Below are 12,616 nucleotides of genomic sequence, written 5' to 3'. Positions count from 1 at the left end.
CTTAGCTGAAAGCAGGGAATACCAGAAGAATGTCTGTCTGTGTTTCATTGATTATACAAAGGCGTTTGACTGTGTGGATCATAACAAACTGGCTGACTCTGAGAAGAATGGGAATCTCATAACACTTGATCGTGCTAATGAGAAACCTATACTTGGACCAAGAGACAGTCGTCAGAACAGAGGAAAGAAACACTGCATGGTTCAAAATTGGAAAAGGCATATGCCAGGGATGTGTCCTATCTCCATACCTTTTCAAACTGTATGCAGAACAGATGCATGTATACTTTTTAAAAAATTTACTGTTGTACATTTTCTTTTTTTAGAATTTACTGTTGCACATTTTCTACCCCCCTCAACCTGTAACATCTTTGTTTTAAGATAATTTAGTTATATATTAATAGGAACAGATATTCCTTATAAGAGCCCTGATGGCACAGTGGTTAAAGTACCCAGCTACGAATCAAAAAGTCAGTGTTCTGAACCTACCAGCTCTTTTAAACTTCCCCTTAGAAGAAAGATGTGGCGATAGCAGTTGTATTCTGTTCTGTAGGTCACTATGTGTCAGAATTGAGTTGGTAGCAGTAGCTTTGGTGGTTTTTGGTTGGTTTTTTTCTATCTTTCTTCTTAAAAGGGATGCACTATACTGAGTACATTATCGACCTCACAACCAGCTAGATATATATAGCTGTGCTTTGGATTGTCTCTCCTATAGAGGCAAGAGAGTTGCTTTGGAAACTCCCTCACTCTTCTGGTTAGGGCCTTTTGTAAATAAGGATGTGATCCACTTGCACCATCTTAGTTTAGATTTGGAATGGGATGGAAAGGGCAAAAACTTGGGGGTCCTGAAGTTTCTAGCTCTGGTTCTGCCATTTGCCATTTCCATGACAACTTGGGGGAAAGTTCAAAGGGCAATTGTCAAATAGGCTTGAGTTTTATTTTGTAATAAAACTGTATTCTCTAATTTATAGGTGAGATCTCTAAAAAATTGGCAACAGACTGTGGACCAGCGCCTCAGTTCCTGGCATAATGAGGTTCCTATATCAAGTACTCTGGTGTCAGCTAAATCTCCACTATTCATCGAAAGTCAGGATTCCTCTTCTGATAAAAACCCAGACTGGCTCCTTGCTCCCCCTGATGAAACTCCTCAAGAGAAATCCTTACCAGAATTTCCAGACTCTGGGTTTCATTCATCTCTTACAGAACAAGTTCACTGTTTAGAGGATTCTTTGGAATGTGAAAAAAGTTCCACAGAGGGCAGCGAAAGTTCCATAATGGGGAATTCTATCGACACAGTCAAATATGGCAGAGAGTCAGATTTAGGGGATGTTAGTGAGGAAAATGGTGGATGGAGTAAGGAACACTCAAACAGTGAACAGGATAATAGTTTGCTTGAACAGTATTTAACTTCAGTTCAACAGCTAGAAGAAGCTGATGAGAAGACAGATGTTGATGAAGGAATAGGAGATAGTAAGCTTCACATGGCTTGTTCTCCAGAAAAATTAGATGCCTTATGTGACAATACTTCTGTAGAGACTCCTGGCGTATCTCCTCCTTTGCAAGATGAAGTCAGCCAGCCATCAGAGAAGTCTGAGTTAAATCCACAAGTTCAAGGGCAGCAGTCAGAATGTGAATCTCCATTTCAGGTATTGCATGTTGGTATTACTGTGTAGCTAGCATGTCTGGTTGTTTGGAAGCAAAAATCCACTTTTCTTAAAAATGTTATCAGTTGCTTATTTCATTTTTGCTTGTTAGTTTTAGAGGACAGTATTCTTCCCAATTTTGTCATTATTTATATAGGGTTTACAATCTTGTATTTTCCACATTCTGCTTAATGAGCTAAGTTTTCACTTTGATTTTTGCTAGCCTTGTACTTAGCTGTAATTTACCAAACATAATGTACCTTGAGAGCTACATGCACTTTATTTCATAACAACTGAACTGTAGCTGTGATGTTCATATTTCTTTCATATACTCAGATAATTTCTTTTACAAAAGAATTAAAGTATCTTAAAGAAAAATAGAAAATTATATGTTCAAAATATAAACAATTTTGTTTTTTCTATATATGAAGAAATTAATTATGTTTAAGTAAAACAAATTTTATAACAAAATTGGAAGAGTTCTTTTAGATTAAGAATATGATTTATAACATACTTTCTTTTTCTCTTAAAAGTAAGGAAAGCCTTATGAGAAAATTTAGGAGGAAAAGATAAGATTATAGAATTTCACAGTGAACATGATTGTCTTGCAGAAAAATTTAATCTCATACATCAGTTATAATATACAAAGTAAGATGATTCATCCAAGCTTGAAATCATCTTATTTAGACAACACAGGAACATTTCAGCTATGAAAAAACAAATGCTAGGCTACATTTACTTGAGATATTGTCAAAGCAAACATTTATTTTTAATTTGGTACTTTTTTTTACAGACAAGCATTTATGTGCCAATATATGTTTAGATATTTGAGTATGTTCATCTTCCTCGTTCCTTCTTATGTCTGCTCATCTATTTCAAAAGGGTTGTAAAGCCATTCACTTCACTTTTGACCTCCGCCTCCAGGGTGAAGAACATTCAAAATAATACTAGTGATAGCATATGAATGCTTTTTTGTAACCAAACAATATTTTGTATTTAAAATGCTGAAAAAGTGCCACATTTGGAATACAGTTTACTATTGGTTAAGAGAGAAAAGAAACCTCACATAATGCTTTACTTGTTAAAGAGAATATATATAACTCTGGGGAGAAATGATAACATTGTGTCTGAATGTTAGAGATATTTTGCAAATGAATACTTTTTGGAAGTTTAATATTTTAATCTTTGGAATGTTCTAAAACTATTGAACAACATATATCTAATTTCTCCCAATCTGTGAACATACAACTATGGCAATACATAAGTGTTCTTTCAATTTAGGTGCTAAATGTCCATGAATTCTGTTATTGTCACTAGATTTCCTTCTTTGGAGTTATGTAAAATAAAAACTTTTGATCCTTAAAAAATAAAACCAGGGATCACCTGTTCTACTTTGTTGCTGGTTAAATTTTTTTGTCCAATTGTGGTAAAATATTTTTCTGGAATTAAAAATAATGTAGCACTCAGGTTGAAAAGACATGGATTTCATCCGCAGAAATCCAGAATTTCTTGCAGAGGAAATGTTTTCTGTATCTTATAACCAAAACTTGCAGTCTTACCTTCAAAACGATTTTCTCTAGTAAAGCTTGTGAAATGTTGAATGCATGTGAAATAAAATGGATTTTTTAACTTTTTGAATACTTCTAGTTATATGAATGCTTTTTAATTTCTCCTTAGATATACCCTATTTTTCTATTTTACAGTTAAGTGCCTCATTTGTTGCCTGCAGTTACACAAAGAAAACCAACTTGCACTGTACTAATTTGTACCAAAGTGCTGATTCATGGTACATTAATTTTTCTTAAAAGCTGCTGAGTTGTTAATGGTTCAGTATTTCCTGAGTAGGTGTATGCTACAATTTCTTTCCTGCCTTTCTTTTTTAAAAAAATACAACTAACTGTATTTGAACATCAGCATTTATCAGTAGAATTTCCTTTTCTACCTTGGTTTTTCTGGGCATAAATAGCTTGCAGAATACTTTTGCAAAAAAATTAAAAGAATGACTCATTTTCTACCCATCTGTATTTTATTTTAAGTCTTATTACTTTTTTTTAAGTTACTATTTTTTAAGTACAAGAATATTGAGTTTGAACCTCTTAACTATACAGGTTATCTTGAATGTAGATAGAATAAAAATAATGTAAAATAGAATATAGAAAGTCTGTGGCATAGACAGTATATTTTGATGGGTTTGCAGTATAATTTAAAAGTGGTTTGATGTAACTAATTGATAACTTGAGCTATTCATTGATCTGATTTGAGAGGGGAATTTGTGTAGGAAGATTTGGAAGGTTGTGCTTTGAACAGTCTTAGTTTTTTTTTCTTAACAGGAGAATTTAGGTCATCTGTAGTATTTATAGTTCATATCAGTTTTCTTGGTTTGTGAAGATTGCAATATAACTGTAGAAATTTCTGTAGAAGCACAGAACATATCATGGAGAGCTGGAAGGAAACCTTAGAGACTATATGTCTTTGTTTTAAAGATGAAACTGAGGAACAGATGTAATATGACTTGTCTAAGGTTATAGATAGTTAATAGTGAATAATCTGTGAAAGAAAATGTAACTATGATTGTATAAAAATTTTTACTATACTCTTTCTATTAGCCTCTACTTTTAGTGAGTTAGTGGAGGAGTCTGTATAGATAATTTTCATACTCTTTGAAAGAGGAAAACAAAACTTGTAAGAGAAAGATCTACCACTCAAGGTAGAGTTATATAGAGCAGGATAGTTGAAATTAAATTATTAGAAGATAATAACTGCATCTTGATAAAAGTATGACAAATTATTGATAAAGAGGAAACTTTCTAGTGAAATGTTTAGTTTGTGTTTCACTTTTAGTTTTGCGGAATAGATGTTAAAAGTTTTAACTCTCCTGGAATTCTGAAAGCTTTAATTGTGCAGGTTATACACATACTGTTTACTTAGTATTTATTGGTTATTGTAAAATGCATGTTTTATGAACATTTTTATCTACATAACTAATTATATATAGGCATATAACTTTATTCTTGAATAGTGTGGGTGCCATACTTGAGTGTGTTTTTTCCTTATTTGTTTTGGATTATTTTAAATACATGAATATTAGTGTATTTTCCTGTTATCTACTCAAGACAAGGATAGTTCCACTTTTATAAATATTTTTGGGAATAACAAAAAAGGAAGCCAGAGTGGCATCCACTTCCTCAATAACATGCCTCCAAAAACTCTATGAACTTTGATAAATGTCGATAGTTGTAGACGGGCTTTAAGCCTTTTGTTCATAGGGTTGTTATGGGTCATGCTTAATTCAAAGGCAATCAACAACAACAAAAACAAGATATTATACTATTTTCTTTGGTCTTTTTTTCCCCCTACAAATTTTCAGAATTGAGTTTGTAATAATAATAATAATAATAATAATAGTTATTATTATTTCTAAAACCCCATTTGCAGAAGAATTGATATACAGTAAAAAAGACTATACAGGATGAATCTGATCAATTTCCATTCATAATGGATAAGTTATTTTGTTATTTGGTGTATGTTTTTATTTTGCCATGTACTTTAATAAAGAATATTTATTATATTGTAATCTTTTAACATTTTAACTTACATGCCCCTCTTTTCATGAAGTGAAGCAGAAAGGGCCTGTATAAGGAATGCTCTATACATTTTAAATGAGATTCCTTTTACTAATCAAAAATAATGTGCCATATTAAAATTAAAAGGCAAGTAAACAAAGCATTTTTCAAAGTCTTGGGAAGAAAATAGTTATCTTTTTAAAAATTGGGTACTTTTTGTGTATGGATAAGAAAATCATATTAAATTTTAATTACTGAATTTAGTGGATAGTAGGAATCCCTCTTAAGTGACTTTGTTAATTTTATGATTAAATTTCTTTGTTTTAAGATAATTTTAATGCTGTTAATAACAGTGTGATAATTTGATATGGATTGTTTATAAATTTTATTAATTTTGTTGTAGAAATTAATACATGATATGAAGTGGTTATTATAGTTTATGAGGGCTTAACATTTTGTATTTTATATTTAATTTGTGTTTGAGTTTCTAATTTTAAATAAAAGGTTTGTACATTTGAGTATTGCTGATGGTTCTCATTCATTGTATTTGTAATTCATAGGTAAATAAAATTCAGAACAAATTACAATTTACTAAGTTGAGTATTGTGATATAATTGGAGTTACCATAAAACATTTCTAGCTTTATGAAAATGAATATGAAGTGAAAGAGATGCTAACAAGTTTTTCATTTGGTATATATTTCATCATTGTTGTATACTGTCGACTTGGAACCAGTATGTAGCTGACCCTCCAGTGTGTTTTCAGAGGCAGTTAATTGAATGGGAAGAGATAGCCTATATTCCTCCATGGAGCAGCTGATGGATTTGAACTGTGTGCCTTTTGGATCGCAGTGCAGCTTCTTATAAATAGGCCACATTATTCCTGCACATTCACTGAAATTTGCTGGATAGAGAAGAGCAGATGATAGTATTCTTCAAAGAGCATAAATTAATTATTCGATGCTCATGAAGACAATGGGTGCTGGATGTGGTGGGTAGTTAGTGAGGATGTGTAGAGTAAAGCTATCTCAATTGAAACATTAGAACCTGTTGTTATGTGCCATCAAGTCACCTGTGACTCATAGTGACCCTATGTCCAACAGCCCAAACCCTGCTCTATCCTGTACCAATCTCACTGTCCTGCACACCTACCCCCATTACCCCAGTCACTGAATCAATCCATCTCATAGAGGGTCTTCCTCTCTTGTGCTGTCCCTCCACCCTCCCAAGCATGATGTCCCTCCGCAAGGATTGGTCCCTCTTTGCAAGATGGCCAGAGTGTGTCAGACGAAGCTTCAGAATCCTTGCCTTCAAGGAGCAGTCTGGTTTCTCCCTCTCCAGGATGAACTTGTTTGTTCTCTTAGCAGTCCATATTCAGTTTTCTTCTTCAACACCACAACTCAAAGGCATCAATTTTCCTTCTATCATTCCTAGTCATTGTCCAGCTCTCTGATGCATAGCAAGTGATTGCAAAGACCATGGTCTGTATCAGGTGCACCTTAGTCTCCAGAATGACATTGTTGCTCTTCAGTACTTTGTAATTGGTGTTTATCAAAAGTTTCAATAGAATATTGTTACGTTGAATGTTGAATGTGTTGAGCACAACTCGATGACACTGTTCACAACAGGTCTAAAACTTGTCCTATCTTGTGCCAGCCTTCTTGTCTTTGACGTACTTGAGCCCATTGCTGCAGTCTCTGTGTCATCCATTTCACTGAGGGTCTACCTCTCTTTCACTGACCTTCCACTTTTCCAACCATGAAATCTCTTTCAAAGGAACAGCCCCTCCTAACGTCATGCCCAGTGTGAGTGAGACAAAACTTTGCCATCCTTGCCACTAAGGAATAATCTGGTTGCACTTTCTCCAAGATATACTTGTCTGTTCTTTTAAGAGTTCATTGGCCATTCAGTACCTTTCTCTAACACCACAATTCCAAGGCATCAATTCTTACGTCATGCTTATTGTCCAGCTATCAGATGCCTAGCAAGTGATTGAAAAGACCATTGTCTGAATCAGGGTCCCTTAGTTAAAATTCCGTTATTGTGCCTTAGTAATTTGGAGAGGTCCTTGACAGCAGACTAGAATGTTACTGTTGTTATGTGCTGCCAAGTCAACTGCAGCTCATAGCAACCCTATGAACAACAGATCTGAACCTGGCCCTTTCCTCTTCCATCCTTACCACCTCCACTATACGTGCATCCTTTGTTAAAAATCTCTGTGTCAATTCATTTTCTTGAAGACTTTTCTCTCCTATACTGACCTTCCATCTTTCCAAGGAGTCCTCCAAGGAATGGCACTTCCTAACAACTTGCCCAAAATATGTGAGATGAAGCTTCACCATCCTTGCTTTCAAGGAACACCCTGGTCACACTTTGTCCAAGACATACTTGTTCATTCTTTTGACAATTCATGCCATATTAAGCATTTTCTCCAACACCACAACTCAAAGGTTTTGATTCTTCTGTTATCCTTAGTCACTGTATAACATTAAGACACATAGCAAGTAATGGCAAAGACCGTGAGTTAGAGCATGTGCACCTTAGTCTTTAAACTGATGTCCTTGCTTTTCACCACTTTGGAGAGATCCCTGACAGCACATTTTCCCAATGTGTGTCTTGATTTATTGAGTCTTGTTGCCAAGGGTGTTGATTGTGGATACAAGTAAGATGAAATCATTGACAACTTCAGTCCTTTCTCCATTTATCATGATGTCCATTGGCCCAGTAGTAAGGCTTTTCATTGTCTTTTTGTTGCAATGTAATCCATATTGGAGGCTGCAGTCTTTGTTTGATCTTTTGTAGCAAGTGTTTAAAGTCCTCTTCACTTGAAGCAAGAAAAGTTGTGTCATTGCCATAATGCACGTTGTCGATTAGTCCTGATGCCATATTCTTCTTCATAAAGTCTGGCTTCTCATATATTTGTTCACTCTACAGATTGAATAGGTATGGAGAAAGCATACAGCCCTCACACACACCTTTCTGATTTTAAACCATGGCCCTTTTTGCACAACAGCCTCTTTATCTAGGTATAGATTTCGCATAAACACAATTAATTGTGTTCTGGGATTCCTATACTTCTCAATATAAGCCATAATTTGTTATGATACACATAGTCAAATGCCTTTGTATAGTTAATAAAGCACAGATAAACATTCATGTGGCGCTCTTTCCTTTCAGCTAGGTTCCTTCTGACATCAGCAATGATATTCCTGGTGCCATGGCCTCATCTAAATCCATCTTGAATTTCTGACACTTTTCCGTGTACGTTCTAGCTGTCTCTGAATTTCAGCAGTTATTTTTGCCTATGTGTGATATTAACAACATTGTAGTAATTCCCATGTTCTGTTGGATCACCTTTCTTGGGAATGAGAACAAATACGGGTTTCTTCTAGTCAGTCGGCCAGGCAGCTGTCCTCCAGATTTACTGGCATAGACTAAGAGCATTACCAGGGCTAAAACTGTTAGTTGAAACATGCTGATTGGTATCCCATTAATTCCTGGGCCTTGTTTTTCATTAGTGCTTTCAGTATAGCTTGAATTTTTTCATTACCATTGACATGTTATTCCTATGGTACTTAACTGAAGATTTCATTGTTTGCCAGTTCTTTTTGGTCCAATGATTCAATGTATTCCCTTTACTTTCTTTTGATGATGCTTCCTAGATTATTCAAGATTTTGCCCATAACATCTCTAAGTATTGGAACTTGAAGCTTGAATGAATTTGAATTTGTTTTTCAGTTCTTTCAGCTTGAGAAATGCTGAACAAGTTTTTCCCTTTTTATTGTCTAAATTCCAGCTTTCTGCCCATTCAATTATAATACTTTGCTTTGTTTTCTCAAGTTACCCTTTGAAATCTTCTGTTCAGTTCTTTATCTTATCTTTCCTTTGTTTTGGTTTCTTGATGCCCTAGTGCAATTTTCAGAATCTCTTCTGATAACCATTTTGGTTTTTTTCTTTCTCCTTTTTTCTAGTGACCTTTTGGCATTCTTCATAGATAATATCCTTGTTGTCATCCCACAATTCATCTAATCTTTGATCATTGAAGTTCAGTGCTTCAAACCTATTCTTAAGAGGATATTTAAATTCAGGTAGAATAGACTGAAGAACATATTTTGGTTGTGGTGGGCTTGTTTAAATTTTCTTCACCCTCATTTTGAATTTGCACATGAATAATCATTAAAAAAATGCTATGTATAACAAAAATTTTAAGAAATCTCTTTTGTGAGTTAAAATTGACCTTCATTAAACTATACATTTTTGAAGAAGCCTGCATGCAGCCCAACTCACTATTCTTGGGTCGATTTCAATTTATAGTGAACTTTCATTTTATGGAAAGAGCTGCTGCAGAGCCACTGATAGATATGAACCAAGCATAAGTGCCAAAAATTATCACCAGATCAAGATTATGAACATGTTCCGTGCCTCCAAAAGTTTTCTCATTCCCATCACAATCACTCACTTTATTTTGTCTGTTTTCTTTTATGTAATGTAATTATTTTGAGAAACATTAATAATTCATTCCATTTTATTGCCAAATATTCCATTATATGTATTTGCTAGAATTTGTTTGGCCATTCATCTGTTAATGGACATTAAATTGAGTTGTCTCTAACAAATTAAAAACATCTGTATAAAAACTCAAGCACAAAGCTTTGCATAGCAGTATGCTTTCATGTCTCTTGAGTAAGAATTTAGAGGTAGAGTACCTGGACTATAGGTGTATGTTTTAACTTTGAGAAAATACCAAATCAATTTTGTTTTCCAAAGTATTCGTGCCATTTTGCATTCCCACTAACAGTGTAGCATGGTTCCAGGTTTTCCACATTATCAATAATCTTTAGTATGGTTAGTCTTTATTATGTTATTCATTCTAATAGTTGTATGCAATCTGTCATCTAGGACCTACCCAAAATGCTGAAGGGTGAGGTTGCCGATTTAAAGACTAGGTTGCGCCTGATCCAAGCCATGGATCAGTTACCTGCCATTTACTATGAATCTGAAAGTTTGGTATAGAACAAGTCTGTCTTAGAGGAAGTGCAGCCAGGTGCTCCTTAGAGGTTAGGATTGTGAAACTTTGCCTCATCTGTGTTGAGCATGTTGTCAGAAGGGGCCTGTCTTTGAAAAGAATATCATGCTGGGAATGGTCAGAGAAAAGAGAGGAAGACCCCCAACAAGATGGAATGACACAGTGACTTTAACAATGGACTTGTCAGAGATGGTGAGGATGGCTCAGGGCAAAGTTCAGACGATTTGTTGTTGGTTAGGGTCTCTGTGAGTTGCCTAAGGCTCCTAGTGACATTAGTTGACTTGATAGCACCCAACAACAACAACAACAACAATACGTGTGTGAAGGCATAGTAGATAGCATGTTAGGCTACTAGCCCAAAGGCTGTAATTTAAATTCACCAGCAGCCCCTGGAAGAACAGTATCATTATCCCTTTAAGATTTATGGCCTCAATACCCAGTGAAGGATAGCTAGATGAAAGTTGAAAATGACTTGATAGCGGTGATTTTTTTAGTTAACAGGTTGTATATTATTGTATAGTATTATCTTATTGTGTCACAAAGGTTAAGAATTTGGCTGCTGACTGAAAGATTGGAGGTTTGCACTCACCAGTGACTTCCAGGATAAAGACTAGTCTAGGAAGGAATCTATGTTGAGCAGGTCTACTGTGTCCTTTAGGGTTGCTATGAAAATCAACTTGATGGCATACAACAGTGACTAAGGGTACTAAACATTACTTTATTTGGTTCAGTGTCCCAAAGTTTAGTATAAAGTATTAAGAGAAATATCTATTTTATTCTTTTTTTTAAGTTCAAAATTTTTGAGCTTTATTGAGACTGAGTAAAACATTTCACAAAATTTAATGTTATATGCCTCAACATATCTGTGAGGTAGTAAACAGTACTACCTATTTTTTTTAAAATTTTATTTATTTATTTAGTGTGTGTGTGTGTGTGTGTGTGTGTGTGTGTGTGTGTGTGTACCGTCAAATCAGATCTGACTGGTACAGGAGGCGATTGTTCCTCCTTCTTCAGCAGAGCATCTGGTGGATTTGAACCGTGCACCTCTGGGATTGCAGTGCAGTTTCCTGCCACTAGGCCACCAGAGCTTGCCAGTACTACCTATTTTTAATACATAGTAAGTGGAAGGATGGGTAAATGACAAAGTTCTACTTTAAGCAGTAAAAACTAGATTAAGGCAGAGAACTTGTGGCCTTTTCTCTAGTTTTAACCCAACAGTGTAATTTAACTTTTCAGTTTTCCTAAAAACAAAACAAAAACAAACAAACAAAAATAACTCATTTAAGGTTCAGTCTTTTCTTTTACACTTATTAGACACAAGATCATCTACCATAGTTGGCACTTTTCTTTAAAAATGTGGTAAACTGGGCACAATTATGTCAAATTAGGACTCTGCCTCTAATTAAATGAATACAAAATTAAGACATTTTATGAGAATTAAATTTGCATTTGACATTTTTATTTTAGGTTGCAAAGAAAATAAAAACAAAAAACTTGAAATAAGCTTGTCAAATGAAGTCAATTCATCCTTTTCAGGGAAGCAGAAGGGAGACCAGCGCAGAGTATCCTCAAGGCCACATACATCCTTGCTTTGCTTCACTGCTGCTTGTGTCTGCTGGGTTTTGACCCTTCTTTACGTCATAGTCTGGATAATTTTCCACATCTCCTTTTCCCCTTTGTCATCTACTCCTTCACCTTCATCATCATCATCATCATCATCATCATCATCATCATCATCAACTTCTTCTAAAGCTTCTCCAGTAAACTATAACACTGATCTTGGAATTACACGCTCATGTAAAAAGTGACCAATATCAAAGTCTGCAGCAAGGATAGCTTCAGAGGCATCATCCATATCTCCACTCTCAGGAATTTCAGGAGGGACAAAAAAAAGAGTTGTTGGAAACAGTTTTAGTCACAGTACGAACTGTTCCATGTCCGTTAAGTTTCTGATGCTTCTTAATAGTTTTCAACATGACATTATTTCCTTTTTTCCAATCTATCTGGCACTCTGTACAACCCATAATTTCTGGTCCATCAAAAGAAAAGGGGTCAGAATCATCTGGTTCAGACCTCATCCTGTATATCTTTGTCAGTACTTCATTTGTGAAATATTCATTGGCTTCAAAGTGAAATTCCAAGACAAAACTCATTGGCTGGCCAGCGTCTGAGAATTTCACATTGATATCTTTCAAGTTTATAGTAAAAAAAGTAATTTCTAGATCCATCTTGAAGTACAACACCGTGAGTGACAGGATTATATCCATACGCTTACAAGGAAGCCCAGTGAATACCACTATCATTCAGATATATGCACCAACAACCAGAGCCAAAGAAGAAGAAATAGATGATTTCTACCAACTTTTACAGTCGGAGATAGATCGAACA

The 12,616-nt window shown here is 35.0% G+C and overlaps 1 protein-coding gene and 1 pseudogene across 1 annotated transcript in view; one reads left to right on the top strand and one right to left on the bottom strand.

Annotated features, from left to right (window-relative positions):
- CEP97 (centrosomal protein 97kDa) overlaps nt 1–1,670 on the top strand; it is a 44,221-nt gene extending 42,551 nt beyond the window's left edge. The window contains exon 11 of the mRNA XM_006890008.1: nt 969–1,670. Within this exon, the coding sequence (XP_006890070.1) occupies nt 969–1,670 (702 nt within the window). The remainder of the gene's footprint in view (nt 1–968) is intronic.
- Nucleotides 1,671–11,796: 10,126 nt separating this feature from the next.
- Nucleotides 11,797–12,616, bottom strand: part of LOC102874335 — a 3,726-nt pseudogene continuing 2,906 nt past the window's right edge.

The sequence above is a fragment of the Elephantulus edwardii genome, unplaced genomic scaffold (genome assembly GCF_000299155.1).
Source record: "Elephantulus edwardii isolate Elephantulus edwardi_28Jun2011 unplaced genomic scaffold, EleEdw1.0 scaffold00085, whole genome shotgun sequence".
Classification (NCBI taxonomy): domain Eukaryota; kingdom Metazoa; phylum Chordata; class Mammalia; order Macroscelidea; family Macroscelididae; genus Elephantulus; species Elephantulus edwardii.
The sequence above is the reverse complement of the archived record's forward strand: the minus strand, read 5'-3'. Positions and strand labels throughout refer to the sequence as shown.